At 42.3% G+C, this 25,988-nt stretch overlaps 4 protein-coding genes across 7 annotated transcripts; 2 read left to right on the plus strand and 2 right to left on the minus strand.

The window, feature by feature from the left end:
* Positions 1–1,707: 1,707 nt before the first annotated feature.
* LOC108072791 (uncharacterized) lies at positions 1,708–13,462 on the plus strand. Of its 3 annotated transcripts, none has more exons than XM_017164072.3 (3): positions 1,708–1,984; positions 4,730–5,902; positions 7,848–13,462. In XM_017164072.3, exons 2-3 carry the CDS (start codon positions 5,398–5,400, stop codon positions 9,266–9,268), a joined length of 1,926 nt encoding a protein of 641 aa, XP_017019561.1. In that variant the 5' UTR covers positions 1,708–1,984; positions 4,730–5,397; the 3' UTR covers positions 9,269–13,462. The 3 variants fall into 3 exon arrangements, with proteins under 3 accessions (XP_017019561.1, XP_070141780.1, XP_017019562.1); XM_070285679.1 differs by having other exon boundaries at positions 1,708–1,945; XM_017164073.3 differs by lacking the exons at positions 1,708–1,984; positions 4,730–5,902 and adding an exon at positions 7,658–7,772.
* Positions 13,463–15,934: 2,472 nt separating this feature from the next.
* Positions 15,935–17,200, plus strand: LOC108072693 (uncharacterized). The gene is made up of 3 exons (XM_017163931.3): positions 15,935–16,117; positions 16,457–16,596; positions 16,720–17,200. The coding sequence occupies exons 1-3, from the start codon at positions 16,033–16,035 to the stop codon at positions 16,852–16,854; spliced, it is 360 nt and encodes a 119-aa protein (XP_017019420.1). The 5' UTR covers positions 15,935–16,032; the 3' UTR covers positions 16,855–17,200.
* Positions 17,201–19,335: 2,135 nt separating this feature from the next.
* LOC108072707 (uncharacterized) lies at positions 19,336–20,213 on the minus strand. The gene is made up of 4 exons (XM_017163943.2): positions 20,099–20,213; positions 19,801–20,040; positions 19,617–19,663; positions 19,336–19,530 (listed from the first exon to the last, which is right to left on the minus strand). Exons 1-4 carry the CDS (start codon positions 20,159–20,161, stop codon positions 19,407–19,409), a joined length of 474 nt encoding a protein of 157 aa, XP_017019432.1. The 5' UTR covers positions 20,162–20,213; the 3' UTR covers positions 19,336–19,406.
* Positions 20,214–21,097: 884 nt separating this feature from the next.
* On the minus strand, positions 21,098–25,475 carry LOC108072653 (uncharacterized). 2 transcript variants are annotated; one of them, XM_017163885.2, is made up of 5 exons: positions 25,384–25,475; positions 24,329–24,970; positions 23,498–24,119; positions 22,629–23,437; positions 21,098–22,568 (listed from the first exon to the last, which is right to left on the minus strand). In XM_017163885.2, exons 2-5 carry the CDS (start codon positions 24,756–24,758, stop codon positions 22,102–22,104), a joined length of 2,328 nt encoding a protein of 775 aa, XP_017019374.1. In that variant the 5' UTR covers positions 24,759–24,970; positions 25,384–25,475; the 3' UTR covers positions 21,098–22,101. The 2 variants fall into 2 exon arrangements, with proteins under 2 accessions (XP_017019374.1, XP_017019375.1); XM_017163886.2 differs by having other exon boundaries at positions 24,329–25,469.
* Between the last annotated feature and the right edge of the window lie 513 nt (positions 25,476–25,988).

Here is a 25,988-nt window from a genome sequence, read left to right on the forward strand (position 1 = left end):
GTAACCTTGCGGTTGTTTCCATTCCCAGACCAAGTCCCAATAGCATTGCCAGGACGCAAAACCCAAACCCAGGCCTGACCCCGATTTCGGAATGCACTTTAAGAAAATAAAATAAAATAGAGAATTGGTAATATTTTATTTATATTTTCAGGTGATAATACCTTTGATTTGGAAACAGTTGTCTTAGCAACTGTGTAGTTTCAATTTAGCTAAACAAAAATTCCCATAGTTTATGGCTGAGTAGTATGAATTATTTTCTACCAGTGCATCCTGTTCCGGTCTGCTCTGGGTTGGTCTGTTGGCCTGTTTGGTTGGTTGGTGTTGCACTTCCGCGGCTGGAACAAAAGACCAGGCCCAAACCGAAACAGAAATGGGAAAAAAAGCATTTAACTGTTTCGCTGTTTGGCATTCATTGCGAATTTAAAGGGCGGCTTAGTGACAGGAATAATAAGGAAGCCCGCAGCGGAAGCGCTGATGTCAACGCAGCAGCAACAGCAGCAGCAGCGGCAGTGCCACAAAAAAAAAAGGCAACCACAAGGGAGTGTATTGAGAAGGGGGGTCCTTGGTCTCTGGTCTCTGGTTTCGAGGGGGGCAATAATGGGCCACGGGCCATGGACTCCTTGCGGCCGTTGTGTCCTGCGTCCTGCCCCGCTTTCGATTCGGTCTCGCATCTAGCATCTCGGCCTGTGCAAACAAAGCAAACCAAACCGAATGTAACCAAACCAAACGAATCGTAACGAAATAAACCCAAAACCTCAAAAAAGGAGCAACTTTCGGCTGTCAACTATGCTAAATATTTAGCTGGAATGGACAGAAAAAAGGCACAACCGACGAAGAAGAAGGAAAACAATACCAAATTAAACGCTTACAGCTGGAGCAGCTCATAATTTATTTCTAAGCTCGCTGGCTTTTCCCCATACCGATATTCGTATTTGGATTTGGGCTCAAGTATTTTTAACCCAGCGCCGTGCCAATTCTGAGTTTTGTTTGGCCAGACATCAAAACACACCCCCGGCTTTTGGTTTTTGGGTATTTTTTGAAGGAACATCCTTATGGTCCTTGCTGCTTCCTGGAGCCAGCAGGGGGTTGTGGCCAGGACTCGTACTCAAGCTCTCTCTCTCACTCACCCTCCTCCTGCCAGGCGGTGCTGTTGCATAATTTTCGGCAATCCACAAGTGTGTGTGGCACGAGTCCGTGCCAGGATCTGTGCCGTTTCCTGGTGTGTGTGTCTCGCTGGTTTGTCAGCGAGAGAGCAAAGTGTCTGCGCATGAGCACTCGCTCAATTGCTTTTGTTCTCTCTCTCGGGGTTGTTGCATGTCGTCTTCTTGGCAGAGGGGTTGGGGTTCAGGTGGTGTTGCTGGCTACTTGTTGTGTCTTTGTGTGCGGGGGCCCATTGAATACAAGGGTATATTGATTTAGACTTCGAATAAATCAAAAAAACTTAAGAATAAGCTATAGTAACCATTACTAGGGCTAAAAACACACTTTATATACTTTATATGAACAATCCTTTGACTGAAACCCCCAGGAAACCACCCCGTGCTGAGCACCGTGTGTAGTCACCCCCCTGGTTAGTGGTGTGCGTTGGTGTTGACCCGAAATCACGCACACTCGCTGTAAATCACACACACACAAGGATATATACATATATATGGCCGATCCAACTGAGCGGCAGCGAAAAGCTGCGAATGCCAAGCGCACAGTAGAAGGGAGTGGTACGTCAAAAACTGACGCACAGCGGCAGGCCAAACAAGTCCATAGTTTAATAGCCAGCACCGCACCACAATAATAATAATAATACCAACTGTAAAATACATAAAACAATAAGTCCAGCTAAAATTACGTGACCAAGTGCAAAGCTACCAACAAAACACAAAAAAAAAAAGAAAGCAAAGCTGAAAAATCTATAAAGCAAAACAAGAAAAGTGAAAAGAAGAAAAAAACTGTGAGTGTGCGAAAAACAACAGGCCACAAATCAGAGCGAGTACGAAAATCCCAAATATTCTTTCCGGTTTTCAAGACCCTTATCCATGTATCAAGACCCTTATCCATGTAGAGAGTACCTAGAGGATTAATTATTTAAGGCCCCCAAAGTTGTATGCATGATTTGATTTGGTTTATCGAATGCCCGATTCGTGTGTTGCATGTGACAAAGTGATATATATCGCCCCTCGAACGTGTGTGTGTATAAGTCGCTGCAGCTGCAAAGTATGCAATAAAAATCTCGCATTGTTTATGTGCAGCTACCAGAGAGAGAAAAGAGAGCGGTTGGGCGGTGGTGGGTGGTACAGTGAGGTAGGCTAAGGCAACCAACAGTTGACTATTTGTTGCATGTACTCGCCGCCAGGACCCTCTCTCGCTTCAAAGCTTCAAAATAGCGAGTGCGCTACTCTCTCTTCCTCTCTCCGTTCGCAACGATTGCTCTCTCCGAGAGAGAGAGAGATTCTCGATTCCGATTCACAAAACATTCGACAAGTGCAGAGTGAACAAGTTGTTGTTGCTGATGAACAACGAACGGAAAAAAGAGGAAATTTCATAGAGTTTTCCCCCGAAACCACAGCCATTACCTAATTAAATTATAGACCAAAACATGTGATAAATCAGCATAGCAACCAGGCAAGCATTATATATCGGAATTATCTCTAATCGGAAAGCCCAGAATCGAAAATCTCGGCCAGTGCATTTCCTAAACAATGGCAGCGAGTGTATATGCGCCATTTTTAAACGTGGGATAGGGATAGATAGTTTCGGTGTGCGTGCGTGTGCGCCACCTTCCAATGGAAGCTTTTCCGCTTTTCCACCTGCCACCCACCCCGCTCTCTACCCCTCACTGCGCGCCCACAAAATGAACTGCCGCCAGTGCCTCGTATAAACCGTGCAATTTAGTGCAAAAAGTATAACAATTTATCAATTAAGTGTAATCAAGTGTTGCAAATTTCCCCTAACCACTCCTTGTTTGCCCTCCCACCCCCCCAGGCGGTGTTCCTGTCCCTCTCTGGTGCGTGGATCTGCTGATTGCACGGCGGTTTCTGCATTTATAATGTAAATATTATGACTGCCAACCACTGCAGGAACTTGTTTACAATTTTCGCTCTTTAATCGACGCTTAAATTATGCAATTTCAGTCTCGGCTTTCGCTCCTTGCCAGGCGTTGGGAATAGCCGGGAGCAGGAGCAGGAGCTGAAGCCGAAGAAGAGTGTGTGCAGTTAATGGTTGCCATAGAGTATTTACCTGCAATTTATGGGGTAACGCCACACTGAAGGTGGTCTAATGGCTAATCTGGAATCACTTATGCCAGCCCTAGGGACGAGCTAGCTCCTCCAGTTTTATGGGTTCAGGGACCCGCACAGGTGCACTGTCTGGAAGGATTATGCAGTTTAGGGGTTTTCTTTATACATATATTTGATTTTATCTCCTTTCTTTGGTTTAGAATATAATATTATAATTCTATGCATTTTACATTATTAAAACTATTTTAAACCTTTAAAGCGAATAAAACTATTATTTAATATAATACTTTTTAACTTTAACAGTATTTTAAATATTTTTAAAGATTTTCCTCACCAAAATCTAATATTATTTTTATACCCTTGAAGGGTATTATAATTTCAGTCAGAAGTTTGCAACGCAGTGAAGGAGACGTTTCCGAACCTATAAAGTATATATATTCTTGATCAGCATCAACAGGAGAATCGTTCTAGATATGTCCGGAAGAAATCGATTTTTTGGCCTTTTTTGCAAAATTTTATAAGGGGTTACATCATTAAAATGTTTGATTTTGATAAAAAATTGAATTTTCAAAATTTTTAAATGAAGTATGCAGATTTATTAACTGTAGAAAATCTAGCACAGAACAGTTTTCCGATTTAAAATTAATGCTCTTTTGGCCGAGTTATGATATTTTTAATTTAAAAAAAAAATCAAGAAGTTTTTTGATATAAAAAATCCGATTTTATACAAAATAATATTTTTTTAAGTCAAGGAATCATTTCCGACCCCATAAACCATATATATTCTTGATCAGCATTAACATGCGAATCTTTCTAGACATGTCCGGAAGAAATCGATTTTTTGGCCATTTTTGCGAAATTTGATAAGGGGTGGCCATAAATTTGGATTTCTTAAAATTTTAAATTTGGTATACAGTTTTTTTAAATTAATAAAAACTAACACAAAACTGCTTTCCGAATCGAAATTAATGCATTTTTGGCTTAGTTATAATATATTTTAATTGTTACCTGCAAGGGTATACAAACTTTGGCTGGCCAAAGTTAGCTTACTTTCTTGTTGTATTTAAAATACTTTTCGTTTATTTTCTGGGTCTAAATAGGAATAAATATAGTCATATTGATCTTAGTTAAATAATTCCTTACCCCTTCAGGAGACTTTTACATCTCTTCTTTGGTCCTTAAACTATAACTTTCCGTAACCTTTTTAAGAGTTTATATGTTAGTTAAGGTATCTGAGATATAGTTAATAATAAAAGCCAAATTAATTCTCTTAAAGAACAGGTTTTTAATGTACCTTACTCCCACATCATTAAGTACTCCAAAGAACCCCCCAAAAAACACCAAACTATGATTCTTCCCATTTCTTAATAATATGCATGTAATATCCTTTGAGCAGACAACAACGATTATTTGCATGTAAATGTGGCAGAGTCTTTGTCCGGCGTCTTACCGGTAAATAACTGCAATTTAATTTACCTGTATATTTCCATTCCTTGCAGAACCCACACAGGACTCACAGCAGAACGGGACCTTGATTGCAGGTAAAGGCAGCAACATTGCAACTTAGCAGCATAGCAACGCAACAACGAAGAACGCCAGGGAGATACCTTCAATTGTGGCAAAGTGAATCCTTGGCCAACCAGGATACAGCGAGGAGCCACACGAGCTGCCAGGGATCGTGGCAGGGATCGGGGAGGAGGATGCCAGCCGGGGTACAAAAGGACAACAACAAGGAATCAAAGCTGAAGGAGCGACCGCAGCAATACTCTCAAGGCAACTCATGTCAATGTCAAAGTTGAAGTAGACGAGGGCCAAAACGCTAAGGCAACAAGGGGGCGTCAAGGGGGAGCCACAACAAAGGGGGGGCAACATAGCAAAAACCAAAAGCATTTTAACTGCAGATGACAAAGAAGGTTGTGCTACATCTACATAGTAAATACAAAACAAATTTAAGCGTAAGGAAACCCACTCCTCCCCATAACCAGAACCAGAACCACAACCCACTCCCCAAGCAAAACCCAAAGCAAACATAGGAAGCCGGTGGCGGGGAAGGCCCTTCCCGGATATTCGACGGCCGCAGCTCCAAACTGGCAGAGCGGCAGGGACAAGGACAAGGCATACGGCAACGGATACGGTGACCCGTGGAAGTGATACTGCAGGTGGCAACATGTCCGTGGACTTCATACTGCCCAATCGCAACAAGATCCAGACGATTGCCTACGCGAGTGCCAGCAAGAAGCATGTCCAGCAGGCAGCAAATTCAGGATCAGGCTTAGCTGCAGGATTGGGGCCCGGATCCGGTACAGGAGCAGCTGCTGACTTGCAGAGCTGGCGCCGCCCCAAGCCCAGGAGCTCTGCGGGAAAGCACAAGGCGGCTGCAGAGGATAGGTCACCCACAGTTCTGAGAAATGCCAATGGAAATGGTCTGGCCAGCAGCGCCAAGTTGCCACTCAAAACGATGGCCAAGAGGAGCTCCCGTTCGGTGCTCAAGCGAGAGATTATCGAGCTGGATGACGAGGAGGGCGAGGAGCGAGAGGATCAACTGTGCGAGCACCTGGAGTGGTCCGCCGCCCAGTCCCTGGTCCAGATGAACTCCTCCAAGCAGGAAAAGCAGCGGCGAGCGGGAACAACTCAGTCAGGTGCCCCTGGGGCAGCTCCCATATCCGCTTCAGGTGAGTGACAAGACTTAAAAATTTATAAATGTATTTAAGGAAAATTTTTAGATTTCAACATTTTATAAGAGGTTATAGAATATATTTATAGATAACAAAAATCCATAGGTATTTTATTTGCAGAAAAAACTTTCAGATTTGTGAAAGCTATTTTCTGCTCCCTGTTTGCCTCTATTGTTCCCTATTGGTAGCTTCCCCTTTTTGTGGCCACTTACCTTTCCCTGACTCCTGCCACCGGAATCCGGATTCCGGAATCGTTGGGGGGTCGCCCCGCAAAGCCAAAGTTGCGTCACAACAATGTGAACAGGTGGCTGCGACAATTTGTGTACTCGTATTTATTTTTAGTAGCCAGGTTCCGAGCCCACTCCATCTCCACCTCCACCTCCATTTCCATCTCCATTCAGCACGCCGGCGACTGCCAGCGGCGCTGGCAAGGCAAGCATTTTATGGCCACCCACTTAGCCGTCGTCCTTCAACCGCCGGTGACCCACCAACCAGATTCCCCGCTGCTGTGTGGGGTCACCTTCCCATCCCATTCGTCCTCTCCCCTGACACTCTGCAGTGAGCGCTCGTGTTTGACATTGTCGCCGTTAGCTAATCTTTTTAGCGTATGTTGGCATTTTCCATGTTTGCGTTTGCCTTCTTGTCGATGTCGCTGCTTGTTGCTCTTGAATGAAGCAAAAAAAACGAGGAAAAGTAGAGGAAAAGCGGAGGCAAGGCGGAGGAAAATGCAAACACGAAAGCGAACAAGCGGCATTGACTGTCAGGGGTTGGCTCTTGGGGTGGCAGGGAGGTCGTCGTCGTCGTCATCGTCGTATCGATTGAGAAACTCACTGTGGAACGTAACAGGTCAGCCGCAACTCGACGGAGCCAAGCGGAGATGGGATATTGCGTCAGCCTCAGAGCTTTGGTCCCATAAAACGTCAAAATGTGCAGTTATGGTTACTGCTTCCTTTATGATTCCCTTTTCGGTGACCTCTCGAGCCCCCAGTCGTTATTCCCCCGGAATATGACTTGCATTTGGCACACGCACACCCCTAAATAAACAAAAAAAAAGGAACACAAGACCCGAGGATTATTAAGTACGAGCTTAAAGAGGGGACTCAATTTTGCTTAAGACTGAGTCCTAAAGCAGCCACAGGTCTCAGGTTACTTACTTTACTTTACTTACTTATTGTATTAATGCCACAGGTGGTGGATATTTAAAGAATACACGGGAAGGAAAATATATTTAATTTAATTTAAACTTTCAAGTTTAAGAAATATAAAACGGTTCTCAGAAAAGTCATAAATCTGTACATTTTTATTAATTTTATTAATTACAATTCGAAGTTAATCAATAGGAATTATAAATATTTCCTTTACCTATATTTTTATTAACATTTTTGTTAGTATTTAACAAATTTATATTAGAACAACATTGGTATATCAATCTTTCGGGTATGAAAGATGCAAATTTCCCCTTCAAAAACTCTTAAATCTTTAAAGTTTTATTAATTTCTTTATTTATTCATTGAACTTTTATACAATTTTCATTATTTTCAATCACCTTTTGACTAAATTATGGGATTTGTTATTGAAATCCCTCAAAATCCCCTTGATTTAATTTAAATTTTAGCGAATTTCCCATTGTTTCATTGCCATCGTTCCACTCACTCCCATCAAACGTTACAAGTTCAAAGTTTTTAGTCAGCCCTGGCTTCTCTTAAGGACTGGCAACCCTATCCCATTAATCAACAAGTTGCTTTGACAATTAGTTTTCCGATAATAAAGAAATGTGACAGAAAGCCCACATGGTGCATTTGTATAATCTCCAAAATGAACTTTAAGGTGTTGCATAGCCAGGAAGAGGATTGTCAGCCTCTGGACTGTTAGTTGTTAGCTTTCGTGGTTCCCTTTTGGATCTCTATAATGGTTTGTTTCTATCCTATCATATCCTTTATAGTATCGCTGCGCCGTCCAGTGGGTAGAGCTCCGGCGGAGGATGGCAAGGTGATCTTCTATGCCCCGCCCGCCAGCGCAACAGGGGCGCCCCGCCAGCCGGAGCCCGTAACCCTGAAGAGGGAGCGGGAAAGGGAACGAGAGCGTGAGCGGGAGCGCGAAAGAGTGAGGGAGCAGCAACAGGTCACGTCGGCGGCAGCGACGGCATCGTCGTCTGCATCGATATACCGCGGACGCAGTGTCGAGGAGACGGAGGCCGCCCACGACCTGCTGTCGCTGTCGCAGAGCCTGCCGCCGCTGATCCCGCCCTGCGTGGTCACCATCATGAAGCAGGAGCAGGAGCAGCTGCGCTGCCCGGAGATCCAGGAGATATCGAACAGCGCTTCCAGCCGCTCGCCACAGTCGACCATTCGATTCATTGGCAGCAGCTCCTACGACCTGATGCACGGCTCCGCGGAGGGCGCCACCACCAACTGCTCGCCGCTGACGCCGCCCAACTCGGATCACAGCTCCGACGTAGATATAGACATGTCTTCCTCCTCCGAATCGGGGGTCCAGCACTGGGGCAGCAAGCAGCAACAGCAGCCATCGTCGTCCCACAATCACCATCAGCAGCCGCCGAGGGCGTCGGCCTTGAAGATGTGCCTCAACATGCTGGACGGCCGGACCAAGGCCAGCAAGGCCAGGCAGGAGCCGGTCCTGCCGCGTCCCAAGAGCGTCCAGAGCAACGCCTCCAGTCCGGGTGGCGACCAGCCAGATGTGGCCGTCTCCGTGGCCCCCAGCCACTCGTCCTCCTCCACTGCCTCGGTGGCGGGATCTGGAGCCGGTGGTGGCAGCGGCGAGAACTATGCCAAGCGCAAGCGTGGCTGCTACAAGTGCTGCGAGTGTGGCAAGCAGTACGCCACCTCCTCGAACCTCTCCCGTCACAAGCAGACGCACCGCTCCCTGGACTCGCAGTCGGCCAAGAAATGCAATACCTGCGGCAAGGCCTACGTCTCCATGCCGGCCCTGGCGATGCACCTGCTCACGCACAAGCTCTCGCACAGCTGCGACATCTGCGGCAAGCTTTTCTCCCGGCCCTGGCTGCTCCAGGGTCACCTCAGATCGCACACCGGAGAGAAGCCCTACGCCTGCGTCCACTGCGGCAAGGCCTTTGCCGATCGCTCCAACCTGCGGGCGCACATGCAGACCCATTCGGGGGACAAGAACTTCAAGTGCCATCGGTGCAACAAGACGTTCGCCCTGAAGTCGTACCTCAACAAGCACCTGGAGTCGGCCTGTCTCCGGGACACCGGGGCCATTGGGCAGGGCAAGGAGATGGATCTGGATGGGGAGGAGGACGAGGAGGAGCTGAACAAGCAGGACGACCTGGAGGGCGATGAGCTGGACAGCGACGAGAACAGCCAGGACATCGTGGTGGCCTAAGGAGCTCTCTCTCTCTCTCTCAACTTAGATACTTTACAACCGCAACCCTATAAGCAATATTCGAGCACCCTTATCAAATTAAAAAAAAAAAACTAAAAACTAAAAAGATTAAGAAATTAAAAATCGAAAATCGAAAAAGATAAAAGAACAAAATACTAAGAATCTAGTCTAGAAATCGGCTTACTAGCGAGGTAGTTCATGGATCTCAAACTCAATAGAATCTTCTTCAAGCAGTTATATATACACAGACACTATATCTACTCACTTATAATCCGAACAACTCTATCCAAAACTCTCCAAGTTGCAACTTTTTAACTGAACTTGAAACTCGATCGATCGAAGGCGAAGGATGAGGAGCGATGTGAGGAGGTGACAAAGAGAACAAAAGGTTTGAGAGGGAAATCCAAAACGTAACTTATAGTAAAAATCTGACACAACGAATATTATGGAACATAAGTAGAAATTCTATATATATACACAGATCAAATAAGCATTATATACAGATCGGGAGGAGAGGAAAGGGAAGGGGATGGCAAATTATATGTATACATACGACCTATATGAGAATAATACCTAGCGAGCAGAACCAATTTGTGCATGTTTTTGGTAAATATCTACTTTTAGGCATCGTTTTAGGGCTCTAGAGTTTATATACACCCCCCCAGACACACCCAACACACCCAACACACCCTACAACACACGGACGACGATGCTCAGTTCAAGTCTTAGCAAACTAATCAATTAGTGAACTTATAGCACTTCCTGCAACTCCTATATCTCTCTATCTTGCTCTTAGGCTCTTTTTAACCGTACTTAATGATCAACTTAGCAATCGGATCAGCAATCGGAATCAGATATATATATAGAATCAGATATATATAGAGACGAACCATTTTAACCGCTGCGGCAACTTTACACTCTAACCAAGTTTATAAGACGAGAATTACTTCCATATTATATGCTCTAAACTCGATAAACAGAAAACTACTTCAATTACTTAGAAATGATTAAAATTAATGAGAAAACAATTTAGAAACATATCACAAGGACAATACTTAACATAAATAACAGCATGCATTCGAGGTATATGAGGACGACGACGACGATGATGATGATGTATGGTGCAGAGGTATATGCGACTTGCAACCCCAATTAAAACGACGACACTCTCTCATACATACATGCAGCATGCAGCAACAAAGTACTTACGAAATAGTTATTTTATTACTAGCATTAGACGCCCCCCCGTGTACATATATTTACATGCAAGTTTAAAAACCATTTTATACAAGAAACTCCCCCCCAAATACCCAGCAATCCCCTCGAGCTTTGGCCCAGCCAAAGGTTTCTTATAGCGATGATCCCCAAGATGCAAGAAGATATCTAATGGATATCTGATGGATAGGACGATGGAGATAGAAGTAGAAGACGCACTTGTAAAACAAATGATAACTAAAAGCAATTCCAAAGTTAAGTGACATAGTTTTAACGAACGAAAAACCAAAAATACAAAAATTTGTAATTCCAAAAAAACAAAAAATCGAAAAGTATTGATATATACACATTAAAAAAAATACAAACAAACATGTATTTATTTAACGCGTAGTTTTTATTCAGAAAAACCAAAAGAGTAAACTTGAAAACAATTTAATTAAATTGTCAATTACAATTATTTCATAATTTAAGAATCGATGAGCGAGGCGAACGCGATGCGGCGATAGAGGTTATTTTTTAAAGCATATATATACACATAAATATATTAACAAATAAATAAAAATATATTTAAAAGAGGCAGTTTTATATCGAAATTAATAATAGTAAATGCAAAGTAACAACAAAATATTGAAAACCATTCGAACTTAATTATACAACGAGCAAGAAAAAAAAAACCATTAATTATAAAAATCCAAGCCCAACACTAACACACACATACACACACACATACGCCCACAATTTTATAGCAACATCGGATTATTAAATCGTATCTACATACGTGTAGTATCCAGTCTACAATATAGCAGCAGAATATCGGGGCAGAGTTAGAATTTAGACCAGAGAGTGCTATGTGCATTGTTTATAGGGCCATAGTTCGAAATCGTGTTTATGCATGGCTTTATTGATGATTATTGATAGCGTTTTAAATAGCATTAAATGCCTATATATACACATAAGCAAACCAAACAAAAGCAAACCGAAGAAAATTAAAAAAAAAAAAACCAACAAAAAAAAACACAACTAAAAAACCAAAAAACGTATATAAGAAATTCCATTGAACAGTAGTGGTAACAATTATGTGATTTGCAATTTTACATTCAAAATATATATGAAATAATTACGAATATAAATAGATTATATATTGAGGCGAGCGATTAATTGATTTATTTATGAGTAAGATTTATTTATACACATTATACACGACAACAAAAAACGAGAAACAAAATGACAAAAACACAAAAAAAAAAAAAAGAAAGAAGAAAAGGAAAATATGGTTGATATGGAGATGTGAAGAAGCTAAAATATTTTTACACCGAAAACCTTGTTTTATACACGCGGCAAATTGAGTCTTAAAACCTAAAAACCCCTTTGGAAATACAACTGCAAAAATTAAGTAAAGCCCCCTCTGAATACTCAGACAAACAAGCAGATGTAAAACCGATTTTACTATATATTTTTTCTATATATTAATTAATTTTTAAAGGGTTCAGATGCTCCAGAAATCTTAAGACATTTCTTGATATGTGATGAACAAGTTAAATTGGTTGTGCTGAAAATTACATGCTTAAATTATTTATTTAATTAAGATTTCTGGGTGACCTCTGAATATGACATACATTTTTTTTAAATTTTTTCACTTGCACTATTATAAATAATCAGAATTTCCAATATATTTTATATTTTATATTATATTATTTTATATTATATTTATATTTTATGTTCTTAAGAAAGTAAAACTTATTTACAAAAAGTAAAATCGGTAGCACATCTGCTAGACACACACACAACACTAACTCTCTTGATATGAGCGATTTAATTTCAAGATCAAAGACACCAATTCAATTTTGATTATTGTACAATAAAAAAACATGATAAAGATGGGCATAAATCGAACAAGCTGATGCGGATAAGCCGGTGAGATATTTTATAAAATGAATGAATAACGTAAAAGATATTAATTTATATATTCATATATTAGAGATGCAAAAAGACTTGAACAGTTATATACATTTAAAATTGCAATATATTGTATACTTCATTAAAAAATATATACATACATACATACCGGCATATATATGCAAAACCACGTACGAGTATATAAGTATGAATATTTAACTTATTTATATAAATGCTTACAGCGAACCATAAAACATATACATCATAAACCGAATCTCAATTTTTTCCAAAGCCAGACGATAGGAATCCCTCAAGTAACTCAAGATCAATTCAATTATATACTCAATGACCACATGGCGGGCAATGTCCCTGCCCCACAGGAATATATAGCTAAAGATATATAAGATAATACGTATGCAACACACACACAAAAACACACACACGCAGCGATTTTAAGGCGCTGTTTTTCACAGGTTTTTCCTTTTGATACTTAGCATTCGTTCTTGTTCTACTTTTAGTTAGGGAATGTTCAACTAGTTTCGGCTTTCGTAGCAAGTTATATCGAAATAATCACACACACCTAGATGACCCCCAGCTCGCTATACTAAAACTAATAACTCCCCACACTCTTAGACATCTACACAGACACATGCATAGCGCCGACATGCGATTTTATGGCAACAAATATGTAGAGCATATAACCTATTATATCCCAAAGAAGGCTTATCCATTCTTAAATTAATCTACACGCGAGCGTAACCGGAGAAAGCAGACGACGACGAATCACAGCATCCATTATGGAAATTCGAGTATGACAACAACAAATAGAGAGTATTAAACCTAAACCCAAACCCTCAACAGAAACAGAAACTGAAACAGAAACAGAAGCAAACACAACTAAAACGACAGCCACAAAACAAGATCAACAAAATATATAACACACGAAGGATGATGGGTCGATGGAATATAAATTAGATACATAGTTATAAAAGCTACACCCACACACTAGTGCAGCCATGTAACTATTTTTAGAGCCTCGGAAATAAACATACATAAAATACATAAAAATATTAAATAAACGACAGAGAAAAACAAACAAATTTGTCTTGAGGGAATGTTATTTTTTGGGTTTTTTGGGAGGGAAGGTAAGTATAGGATAATAATAACTTCAACCGTATAAAAACTTAAACTTTAATCCTGAAAATCAAATTTATAAATATCAACCCCAAATCGAACATGTGTTCTCTCTTCAAAACCACTCCAAACACTAATTAGTACAACCCTTTAAAATAGTATATCGACATCTCGTCAGAAATGAAATGAAATGGTCCATGGAAAACCCTTACTTAAAGTGCACTTAAAGACGGGTAAACATTATAAAGTCCAGGGAAACGGCTCGGGCTCGGGCTCAGTTCTGTGGCCTTTGTTTTGGGGCCAAATTACTCCGCAACTAATAAACTATGCCTCGCTGATTTAATTCAATTGGGGGCCGAGGGCAGGCCCCTGCACAGTCAGCACTTGTGTGTGCTCGCATATACATATATAGTGCATATATAGTACAATACATTATATCGGAACCAGGATGGATGGGGCACACACACACACTCGAAAGCACTCGCTCAGATACTCAGATACTTACACAGATACTCACCCAGGCCAGACAAGTGCCTACTCCTGCTCCTCGCAGTGTGTGGAGTGTGTTTAAATGAAATTGCTTGATTCGGCATAAACATATTTACTCTGTTGAATATTTGCTCAACAATTTGATTCGCAATCCAGCGACTATGACTGCGATGGCGGGCGGCATGTAAAATCCGAATCCCGAAATCAAAATGGAATTGTATCAAGGACGCGGAACAATCGAGGCGGGCAAACAAGTTCAGTTGAGGCCTCCATCCGGCGAACGAACCTCTCCTGTCAATCCACTCCGGTTGCATTGAATGCCGTAATCGCTGGGAGATACAAGTGATGGTAATAGTGCTGACGGATTATCTTTTTTCCAGAGAAATCTGGGTATATTTTGAAGTATTTTAAGAATTTTTATAGAAATGAATATATTGAAATCAATTTTTTTATTTGGAATATTTGCATTCATTTTTTAAAATACTATTTTCTAACTGCCTAAACTTATAAAATGGATTTTTAAAACTATAGAAAAGTTATTTGTTTAGTTTAATTGAATTTAAAATTTTAATAAAATTAATATACCATTAAAAACAAACCCCAAATTTTATGTTTTTCTACAACGAAATTGCTCGGCTTTTTCTTATTTATATTCACTAAAATTCTTGAAATTTTGAGTCGCTTTTCCGGAAGATCTGTCCCATTTTTAAATTAGGTTGTTAGCAGCACTAGAGAGCACGAGTACACGTACGGGTTCGAGTACTTGTATTCCGAATTCCGATTTCCGCCGGTGCAGCGCCGTAGAATTTACTCCCACCCCACCCACCATCATCCACAGATGTCAGCAATTTCTCGATTTGAATACTCAACAAAAACGAAAGTGGGCAAACAATTCGGATGAGAGGGGCAACAAAAAAAAAGTCTATATATATATATAAATAAATAACAGGCAGGGCGCAAAAAAAGACGAACCTCGCGCAAATGGCTTCTCTAACGACCCAATTAATTTGAAACAAGAAAAAAAAAAAACACATAGAAGAAAAGCGTTTGAATTTGAGGAGCAGCAAAGTTGGTAGAAGTGGAACGCCACAGGCCACTAAATGCTGGGTTAGAACTCGCGCCCCCGCCTCCAAGATTCACCCCCTCTATCACGCCCCCCGCCTCCGCCACACAACTCCGGCAATTGCCGCACAGCCCTAAAGCTTTTTATGCCCCACCACAGCTCGAAAAGTTCGCCGACAGCTTCATTACCAGCCATCATCGGAGCCATCATCATTCAGATGCACTTGAGAAAAAAAGTTTAAGATAAACAAAGAGAGGTTAAGGTGGTCTGAAAAAAGAGTTGGGAATTTTAAAGGTATCATTAACCCAAAGAAAAAGATGTTGGGGGTACCTGAAAAATGAATTAGGAATTTTAAGGCATCTTAATGAAATTTAAAAAAATATTAAGTTCCCAAATGGAATTGTAGAAAATAATAAAGAAAATGTCTGAAGAGAATAATAACGTTACTCAATTTAATTATGTTTTAAATTTAGTGTAGTTTCAATATTTAATTTAATTTCATTTAATTGCTCGCTATTTTATCATATTAAAAATGTTTCTTACAGTGTTCAAAAAAGTTTTGCAGCTGGTCTTTAAATAAGACACTTGAAATTTAATTTAATATTTGTACTTTCAGTAATTCCTTTACATATAAATTAACATTTTAAAATACCTATAAGACAACAAATATAATTTAAAATACACTTAAATATTAATATATTCCCAGAAATCTTTTCTAATAAAATAACCTGTTGATGTTACAAGCTCATATGGGTACTGCCATAATTTCTCTCCGTGTATTGATGCTGTGCTACCCATGATGAGTAATTGGCCCGGCAAAACTTAGCCCAAGTCGAGTCGGATTTAAGCTTGGCTGCCAACCGATCTAGCCTGAGTCTCGAGTCTGGAGTCGCGTCGATCGCAGGCAGCAAATTAATCGCAAGAGATTCACGAAAGCCGCATCGCGAAATTCTGAAGAGTAATAGCCATGGCCAAGTCATCTACCTGCCTGGGAAATAGTCTCATCCTGCTGGCCGCTCTGGTAATTCTGGCCCTTGGCAGCCTCACCGAGGGTAAGTGTAAAAATATGATTTATTTTTTTTGTTTTACGAGCTTTAAATACTTCATATTTATGGCACATCTGCTTGAAATATTCGCTCCTCTATTGTTTTGGGATGGGAGCCGAAACAGGTTTCTCGAGCGACGCCAGAACCGAAGCTCAGGGGCGTAGTTTGTGCGGGGGATCCGGTGAGGTCCGGAGGTGGCTTGCGGCTCGTTAGTCATAATTACGCTTTGCCGTGATTCAAGGCTTCCGGGTGTATGTCATAGCCAAGGCTGGAGAGATTAACCGGCTGATAAGCGCCGAAAGCAGCGCGACATAATTTAATGGCGTGTAATTAAATTTTCCCCAGCGGCCCCCTACCAGGAGCTGGAGCCCCGCAAAGGTCATGTGCCCGTCTACATTCGCCACGGAGATGAGCCCCTAAGCGAAATTCATCCAGGACTGGCCGAGGCCTTCAAGGAGGGTCAGTCCAAGGACCTTGAAGCGGAGGTAAGTTGAGGGGGGAAGTCACTTAATGTCCTTTGAATAAATATGTCTAGAAAAATAAGAAAAATAATGTATTTAGAACATAAATTTCTAATACAGTTTCCTTTTACTATTTCTCCCTTTCAGAGCCTGATCTCTGCTGAACCCGCAACTACAAGTGCACCAACCGCATCCTCGACCACATCACCTCCTCCACCTCCTGCTCCTTCAACCGAATCGGATATAGCCAGCTTTGAGGCCATCAAAGCGAAGACCGAATAACACAATTGAATAAATACAAAATTTCTGCTTAAACTTCTTTAGTTTACAAGTTAATTCCATCAACTGAAAGCCCCCCTGCGAATGCAAATACAAATATATTTAAATGCAGAATAAATATAAATAAGAGAACAACAACAATAACAACCTTAATCTCATATTCAGAGCGGGGGAGTGAAAGCAATTTAATTGTTTAATATTTGTCTGCGAGACATTTCAATGGAAGTGAAACTGTTGATTTAAGGTAGGCTGTTGCTGTCGTGTTTTGAATCTTGTTTTAAGAAGGTTTCTTTGAATAATTAATTTGCACATGAGACATGAATAAAATATATGTTAAATCTTTGTATAAGCCTTGTTTGTTTAAAATATAAATTTAGAAAATGTCTAAAAGCTTCAAGTCTTTGTAGAATAATTACCATTTTGTTTCCAATTTCTTTTACTTAAAATTTTTTTATTTTTAAATCCCAAAAAAATCACCCAAACTCCCCCAAAAGAACTATTAGGTTAAAGCTTCTAGCGCTAACCAATTATTTTCAGCTGCAAATTAAATCGTTAAAACGCTCTGCCATTTCCCCACTTTCGTCACCAGCCAGGACGCGTGTCCTGTCTGGCGCGTTTAAATGAATTTCTGAGAGCCGGGGCGAGAGCTCGTTAAGAGCTGCGCAAGTTTCACACATTCAATGGAAATTATTTGGTCCTTTCGAGTCCGTCTCCTCCGATGCCGTCGCCGAAATCGCCTTAGAGCTTTGTGTGTGATTTACTTGTTGTGCCCATTAGGGAGCTGCTGCTGGCCCACCCAAAAGAGAAGCAGGACAGACACAGGAGGCACAGGAGGATGGTTATGCGGATCGGGGTCCTGCGGGCAGGAAGTGGTAGCTCCAAGCTGGAAGCTGTGGCCCAAACGTTTGTAATTAATATAATGGCAACGGCTGTGCCGAGTAAAATTCCAAAATGGCCTACACACGTTGCGGTGGCCCCGAAGGATGGGCTCTTTTTTTGTTTTTTGGTTGGTGCTTCAGGAGAGAAGGTCCTGGGTGATTGGGGGCGATCACAAATTGTTGTTTCATTGTCTCTGAGCCCCGGCTGTCTAACGAGCAATAAAACTAAATACATACACATAAAGTTAATTATAAAAGGGCAAACGAAATTGGAAGGTCCCAGACTATTGAGCTGTAGATGCAAGTGATGGATTAACCAAGATGGAGTGTCCTGGCAAAGGAGTGCGAGCAAGGAGGCTTGGGTAGTAGCTCTATCTTCAGACGAAATCGGCGAAGAGAGACCCCAAAAGCGAAGCTGCAATCAAGAGGGCATTAAAAGAAAGCAAAAAATTGTAGAAAATAGTCAGGGATGTAAGCTACTTGGAGATGATATAGTAATACATACACCATCTAAGAATTCTTTAAATAATTTCTTAAGGATTTTGTATAACTTGACTACATTTTACCTCAAGTTTTTCTTGTTTTAAAGACATATTTACATTTATTTAAAATAGTTTTGCTTTGTATTTATAAACCCTACAATTCAATAACTAAAAATAACTTTAAAAAATGTATTATTATTTTAAAGAAAAATATGTTTAACAGTTAAAAAATCACTTAGCTTCTTACATTTCCATCCCTGAAAGCTAAGTATGAAAAAATAAGAAAAACAAATGAAGATAACTGAAAGAAATGCTGCAAAAAAGCGATGAAAACTATGCGTAGTAAAAGCGAATTTTATGGAGCATCCTCGTTTAAGAAACTGCTCCTGAATTTAAATTTCCTTGTGCATTCGCACACACACACACATTAGCACAGAGACACGCACAGGATACAGCCATACACACACACACACACACACGTAGAGCGGCTGCCAGGTCCGTGTTCTTGTATCATTGTGTGCGTTCGAGCGCATTCAACCTCAAAATGAATAATTGCATATGCTCCAATGATTTGCGACTTTATTCGAATTCGCCAGCTCCTCGCTAGCTGCCAATACTTTAAAGCCCCTACCTTGGGTCCTGGCCAGTCCTTCGATGGCTCCCTTAAAGGCCAGAAGTTCAATTTGCGGGACAGCAGATGAGGAGTAGCAGCAGAAGCCATCGAGGCTAATTTGAGAATTGCTCGGCTTAATTGCCTGGCACTTAAACAATAATCAAGTTAACGGTTATGCCAGCGATTATCGCCATTTTTACACCGATGCCAATGCTAAGGATTATTGGCTGCCCATTAACAGGAGCAGGAGCAATTCCAATCCGAATCGGAGTCGGAGAGCGAGACCCATCCTCGTATACCCGATTTGCGGAAGTCAATTCAATGTCCGCCCAATTTCAATGACACTCGGTTCGAGGTTCGATGTTTTGCACTGCCGGAAAACTTACTTACAGTATTTTTTTAAACAAATAAAATATTTCAGAAGAGAACTTACAAGTTTTAGTTATCATTTTGTTGATTTAAGATATATTTAAAATATTTTTAAAAATATATTACTGATAGTTTTGGTCCCAGTGTTTGTGGAAGCATTTTTTTATTGGGTTTAATGTGCACACATTTTTGCCAGCTCTCGTGGTCGGTCCTCTAACCCAGGAGATTGCCCAAGATGCCACCACCACCGCCGCCATTGCCAGCGCCTCCTCCGGTGATGCCGGGTAGGGAAATGAGATTGCCCAGCAATGGGTTGCCATTTAAGGTGAGCAGGCAGCTGTCAAAGCAATTGCAGGAAAGAAGCGAATATATATATATGAGAACGAGTACATTCAGCGGTCTCAACCGGAAGCTGGCACTTACCGCAGATCCAGGCGGATGACGTACTGACAGGCCCACTCCCGGAGGCACTGCAACGAAATGGAATGATCAGAGATTTATGCGACAGTTCTAAGCATAATTATCTTGAATGTCTTTTGATTTTAGGTTTTTTAACTAATATAAAATAGGTTTCTTAAGTAAGTTTTATCTTTAAACCAATACTTACCCTTAAAGTCTCAGCCGAAGGTCGCGGGCAAGTACCTCCGCCTCCTCCTCCGCCTCCTCCTCCGCCTCCTCCTCCGCCACCTCCGCCGCCACCTCCACCGCCTCCTCCTCCTCCGCCTCCTCCATGCTTGCCATCGCCTGAACCAGGACTGGGAACTGGAACAGGAACTGGTACAGGCACAGGCACAGGAACCGCCACTACCTTCTTCACCGGAGCGGTGGGCTGCTCCCAAGGGGGATTCTTTAAGAAGGAATTTTTCAGGATCACTTAGAAGATTTTAAAGAACAATTAAGCTTACACCGTGGCCTATAGCTAGGGATATGAATCCCAAAACTGCCAGAGATAATACCAATTTCCTCATTTCAGCTTTACTCAGATGAAAGTCATCCACTGATGTCGTCGGACTGCCCCAAAACCCCTTTTATATCAGTATAATTCCCACAGGTGTTTTAAGATTTGGGTTATACAACTGAAGGCGATGATTTTAGTTATTAAACAAAAGTAAATTTTTATAAAGAAAGTGCAATTTGTGGTTAAGTAGGACACAAAAAGCTCCATATACAGATTTAGGTTGCCCTAAAATAAAAAGTAAATAAAAACCTTCAAGACTTTCCTGATATTGATTTAAAAAACCGTATTTACTTAAAGTTTTTTCATTAAGTATTATAAATATTTTTATTATTGTTAATAAATAAAACAAAATGAAACAAGAAAAAGCTATCTAGGGCACGCCAAAGTTTGTAAACCCTTTAAATCTTTAATAATTTTTAATTTTTTTTAATATTTTAATTTTGACAATTTTTACTATTGAAACCCTAATAAAATTTTACTAAGAATAATAAATATACCTAAAGGTATGCAGCATATTCCTAAACCATTTTCCATTTTTCTTCGAACAAAAAGCCCTTGAAAAAAAAGGAAGTTACTTAAATAATTAATTTAAATACAATTTTCTTAAAATAAATCTAAAATGTAACCTCTCCTTAGATTTAAAATTAAAACCGTAGCTCTATTAAGGTGGCATCTCTGAAACGGTAAACTGGCAAAGGTCTGGCAATAACACCCATTGGTCTGGTAACTCTATTTTAACCGTTTTACAGCGCGCCTAAAATTCAATTTCTAAGCTTTTGCAAATGAGTTACATTTGCACCAAAAATTGTTATGCTAGCTTCCAAAAATAAAAATAAATTAAACAAAATTTCCATTTGATTTTCTATATATATTTCAATTAATTTGATAATCATAAATATTTTATTTATTCGCCATGCAAACCATGTACAATTACATAAATAGGTAGGTTCATTTTCAATTTCAATTTGTGGTTTTTAGTGGTTTCGTGTACTTTCCGTCTGTTTGGCAACTAGTCGTATATGTATATAGTATATATATGTGTATATATATTTAAGTTACGAGAGCTAATTGTACAATAATTCATCTAATAATACCGCTGGTGTATAAGAGTAATATGAACGATCGCTTGCTAGTTGATTATTATTAGTATACGTTAGACAATATCATTTACCTTTAGCAATACAAATATCAATGGTGTAATTGATCTGCGAACGGCGAACGGCCGTGCAGCAAAGGAGGAGAAACGCACATCCATAATCTTGACTCGTAATTCCTAATTCCATTGTACAGGCTGACACAGGTTTACAGGTGAGAGATGCTAATCATGCTCGAAACATTTCAACTGACTTAACTTGACTTTTGAGCAGTGTATTTGTGAGGATTGCAGGTGGCTGAGCTGGACTCGGAGCGAAAGGTAATCTTTGGTTGCTTGAAAAACTTTAAGAAATCAACTCTTTTTCGAGTTAAATATATTTTTTTTAAGATTTGTGCAGGCGGAAAATATTATTTTTGAAGCTTTAAATTCACTTGGTTTGATATAGAAATCAGATATGTGATTAACTACGGGTTCTATATATGGTTTATACATATTTTAAACTAATATGGCTGATTTCTTTGCTCTTTAGATTATTTTTTACTTTAAAATTGCACAATTTAAAGGATCCTCTTTGTAGCTGTTAAGGATATGTCAACTATTTTTTTGGGGTTTATACCAATCTTTGTAACTTTAAACTTTGTGCAAAGGGAAAGCTCTTATGGTATATAGAAACCAGAGAAGATTTGGCCAAAGATTACTTTTCGTCCTTGAAGAGGATAATTCAGCCCCTGCCTTCAGGGTTTATTTATGCTTTAATCCGCAGGGGGGCTTTGCTAAGATTGAAAGTTCGATCAGTGGAGAGACAGACGGACAGCTCAGCGCCCAAATCCGCAGCTGCACTGCCCCGGTGATCCTCAGGTGCACTGCATCTTCTTGCAATTGCACAGCCACTTGATGATTCTGGCATTCCTCTCCACTATCGATGGCGGCTCCGAGGGCCGATAGGCTTGCGTGGCCTGCGGCTGAGTCTCCGTGCTGTCCGGTAGCCGCATCGAGTCCACAGTGCTCACATCCGAGAAGAACACGGTGCTGGAGTCATCCGAGGCGTCGTCCGTCTCCGAGTGATGCCTTCGCGGCTGGCTGTAGATCTCGTGGAAGGCCTCGTCGTTGAGGCCCAGCCGATCGAAGAATTTCTCTAGCTCCGAAATGCTGGCATTTAGAGCCTCCCGCTCCATGTCCAGGCTGTTGTGATAGCCCTCGGCGGAGAAGCCCTTCGGAAAGAATACGTTCTCGTGGTCCACGCTGCCCCGATGCTGCTTGTAGGCGGCCAAAACGCCGGCTGCTCCCACGCCGACCCCAGGTCCTGGAGGTCCGCCCATCTCTGAAGATATATATACAAATATTAGCCAGGAGAAGAATAATATTCCCACTTTTACATTACCTCCTTGCACTGGCAGTCGATTCCTGTTCTTGAAGCGGATGCACCGCTGCCTCTTGAACTGTATGGGCGGCGGACTAATGTCATCCACGGATGGCGCCGAGCCCGGGCTCTGGACCAACGAGCTCTGCGAGTGATTGATGCTCGTGTAGCCCTGCGAGCTGGTGTGCATCTGCTGGCTGGAGGAGCTCGAGTAGCGCGGCGTCTGGGTCTTGAGCCGCGGCGATGGCGGTGTCGGGGTATAGTCATCCTGAAAAGCTTCCGGCACCTCCGGCGTGGGCGTAAAGTTGAGCAAGTAGTCGGAGCCCATACCACCGCCCGTATCCTGCTTGCAGCGGCAGTCCAGGCACTCCGTGTTCCGTCCACTCAGGCCAGAGTAGTCCCCAGCCGGGGTGACATATCCACAGTAAGAGTTGGCGCTGTGCTGCGTGGAGGAGCCGCTGTCCCGTCGAGTGGCCGCCACCAGTGTGCAGCAGTTCTTGATTGTTCCGCTCGTTGCAGCACCGCCGCTGCCTGGCACATCCCGCTGCCGCTCCCGCTTGTAGCAGGGTTCGCTCCGGTGCGTGTAGTGCCCGGAGCTGCCTCCAGAGTCCCTGTTGATCGAGGACTCGCCAGCAGACTTGATCGATCGATTGCCACGGCTGCAGCAGCTCAGGATCTCACTGTGCGGCGAATGGCGGCTGATCTGGGTGTGCAGATCCGGCAGCGACTTGTGGCTATTGATATTGAAGTCGCCGGCGGGATAGGGAGCCCGCTCCTCCCCAGAATTGGCCACCTCGTGAGAGTGTGAGTACGATCGCTGGTAGTTGTACCTAATTAGAAAATATTTAAATATGAAAAATAGGAATATCTCCTAGCTCCTCTTTACACACCTGTAGCGATCGTTGTGCGCCTGTCCCGACTTGGCGGCGTATTCCGCGGGCGGGCTGATTGGTCGATAGTTCTCGGTGAGGACCAGTGGCTCCTCTCCCTCCCGCCCGAATCCGTGGGCTGGGAGGTAAAGCGGCGGTGGTATCCTTAGGGCACCCGCCTGTCCGGACTCTTCCTCGCCGTAATCCGTGGGCAGTAGCTCGGCACTGCCGTCGCTCAGTTCGTGGCGTCGCAAGGTTCCGCCGCCAGGTGTCCGCTCCTTGCCAGCCTCCGAGCCAAGCAGCATGCGCAGCTTGTGCTGCAGGAGATTGTTATTAACGGCTGCTCCTCCGGCAACACCCGAAGTTCGTCCTTGACCCTGGCCTTGGCCTTGGCCCTGGCTGTGACGGTGCGGATGGTGCTGGTGCTGGTGGGGATGGGGGTGGTGGTTGTGCAGGTACTGCTGCTGCTGTTGCTGCTGCTGCTGCGCCTGCTGCACAACTTGCTGCTGCTGGTGCTGCTGCCGGCTGAGATTGAGGCTCATGTAACGTCTATCCTCCAGATCGTCGTACGGCTGCACACCATAGTGGTGGCCATGGGACTCATCTGGTCGGCGGCCTCTCTTGCCGGTGGCTCCATTGTTGCCTGGGGAGGGATTTTTTTAATAAGTTAATTATTAAATTTATACTATAAAAATGTAAGCTCTTAAGAGACAAACAGAGCTCTATAATTTTTAATTTTAAAATTGAATCCCACAATTAAACACTTTTAATAAATAGAAAAATGGGTTTAAAATGATAAAATAATATTTTTAAAATTGATTAAACAATTAACACAATTGTAACTCCTCTTACCTGACCCATTCCTGTAGCTGGCCTGCTGCAGCCTCTCAAAAACCGCCTCGGACTTGATATAAAATGGCTTGGACTCGGCCAGCAGTTCCACGGCGGACTTGCGTTTGCTGTAGTGCCTGCTGCCCGTGTGATAGAAGGCGTTGTGGTGACCCCAGTAGTTCCTGCTCCCAGACTCGGGCAAGGCAGAGGCAGAGAGCGGCCGCTGGCCCGTAGAGGACATGTAACCATAGCCCGCATCTGCTAGGCCACTGCCACCACCGCCAAAGATCTGCTGGCTGGTGGCGTACAGCGTCTGGCTGGAAGTACGCGAGTACTTGGGCATCGTGGGGTAGGCGGAGGAGGGCGTGGACCCATGGTGGCCACCCGGAGAGCTGCTACCATTGCAGGAGCGCTGTCGCGGACTGCTGCAGCCATGGACCACGGCCGCCATGGTGTCACCTAGAAGCTGCTCTCTCCTGGTTGTGTCTGCTTCTGGAAGGTGTCTTGGCTGCTGCAGGTGTCACCTGCTGTTGCTGTTGCTGCTCCTCCTTTTTTTTTTCTCCTTTTTATTTCTCCCCTAACCTCGATTGGGAGGGAGGTGCGAGTGGCGGAGCGAGACTGGGCTTCTTGGGGACATGCGCAGTGGCGGGCGTGCTGCGTATACTGAAATTACAATACAATAATTTTCAGCTAGCCAAGGCTTGCATGCGCCTTCTTCTTCCTTCTCCTACGGCTCCTACAGCTCCTCCAGCACCTCCTGCTCCGACGTGGAGAAAACCAGAACTAGACCAGACCAAGGCAAGGCGAAATGAGGACCCGACATGCACTTGGAGCCAACTGTCGTGACTTGGTCTAGTTACCTCTCTCAGGTGTATTTATAGATTCCAGCACACTTTCAGTCCAATGGCCATGTACATATTTTAGGTATTTTCTTTGGGTTTTTTTATGGTTCTTCCGATTTTTCAGACTTTTAGGCATGTTTGTAGGCTGGAGAGCTCTCAAAGAGTCTTCTTTTGAACATTATAAACTCGTTGCGAGCCAGAACACGGACACATTCCACGGTTGGCAACACTCACCAGGCTCTACGAAAAATTCCTTTAGTTCAGTTCACTTTCGGTTCGGTTCGATTCCATTCCCATTGCCTGGCTGCGACGGTGGCAAGGTCTGCTACATTGTGCCTCTTTGAATAACAGATGTTGTGCCACTTCCAGAGCGTTCCCATTCGTGCCCCCAGAAAGCTCCGCGCATGCTCGGAAAAGGATGTAGCCCCAGGCGAAGCTTTTACAGCCGATACAGGTAGTATTGCTGAATGAAATTCTACCTTAAAATATATAGTATAGAAAACTAGAGAATTAAATTAAATTAAATACTTGATTATACTTGAAATACTTGAATACAAGATTCTGTTAAGAAAGATTTATCACTAAGGGGTGCCACCACAACTTTAAAATGACTCAGAAAACTAGTTACTTATTATAAATAGGTATAAGTCGTAAAATGTTTATATTTTTTCATATAAAGTAAAAATTTCATAGCTTTATTTCTACGTCTTACTGGCCATAGAACCACCGAGAAAGATATTTTGCCTTTATCAGGTTCTATCGCCTGTAAAAAACCTTATCAAGAACATCCGGAAGGGGAATAATTGCTAGATTACCAAATTAGTCAATTTATTACCCTT

This window comes from Drosophila kikkawai, chromosome 3L (genome assembly GCF_030179895.1).
Source record: "Drosophila kikkawai strain 14028-0561.14 chromosome 3L, DkikHiC1v2, whole genome shotgun sequence".
Taxonomy (NCBI): Eukaryota; Metazoa; Arthropoda; class Insecta; order Diptera; family Drosophilidae; genus Drosophila; species Drosophila kikkawai.

Excerpts from the sequence above, each read along its gene's own strand:
- LOC108072791 (XM_017164072.3), top strand. The coding sequence starts at position 5,398 with ATGTCCGTGGACTTCATACTGCCCAATCGCAACAAGATCCAGACGATT. Across the intron at positions 5,903-7,847 it reads AGCTCCCATATCCGCTTCAG|TATCGCTGCGCCGTCCAGTG; the intron begins GTGAGTGACAAG and ends TATCCTTTATAG.
- LOC108072693 (XM_017163931.3), top strand. The coding sequence starts at position 16,033 with ATGGCCAAGTCATCTACCTGCCTGGGAAATAGTCTCATCCTGCTGGCC. Across the intron at positions 16,118-16,456 it reads CCTTGGCAGCCTCACCGAGG|CGGCCCCCTACCAGGAGCTG; the intron begins GTAAGTGTAAAA and ends AATTTTCCCCAG. Across the intron at positions 16,597-16,719 it reads CCAAGGACCTTGAAGCGGAG|AGCCTGATCTCTGCTGAACC; the intron begins GTAAGTTGAGGG and ends TCTCCCTTTCAG.
- LOC108072707 (XM_017163943.2), bottom strand. The coding sequence starts at position 20,161 with ATGAGGAAATTGGTATTATCTCTGGCAGTTTTGGGATTCATATCCCTA. Across the intron at positions 20,041-20,098 it reads CCCTAGCTATAGGCCACGGT|AATCCCCCTTGGGAGCAGCC; the intron begins GTAAGCTTAATT and ends TCCTTCTTAAAG. Across the intron at positions 19,531-19,616 it reads GTCATCCGCCTGGATCTGCG|CTGCCTGCTCACCTTAAATG; the intron begins GTAAGTGCCAGC and ends TTGCTTTGACAG.
- LOC108072653 (XM_017163885.2), bottom strand. The coding sequence starts at position 24,758 with ATGGCGGCCGTGGTCCATGGCTGCAGCAGTCCGCGACAGCGCTCCTGC. Across the intron at positions 24,120-24,328 it reads CAGCTACAGGAATGGGTCAG|GCAACAATGGAGCCACCGGC; the intron begins GTAAGAGGAGTT and ends ATCCCTCCCCAG. Across the intron at positions 22,569-22,628 it reads TCGACTGCCAGTGCAAGGAG|AGATGGGCGGACCTCCAGGA; the intron begins GTAATGTAAAAG and ends ATATATCTTCAG.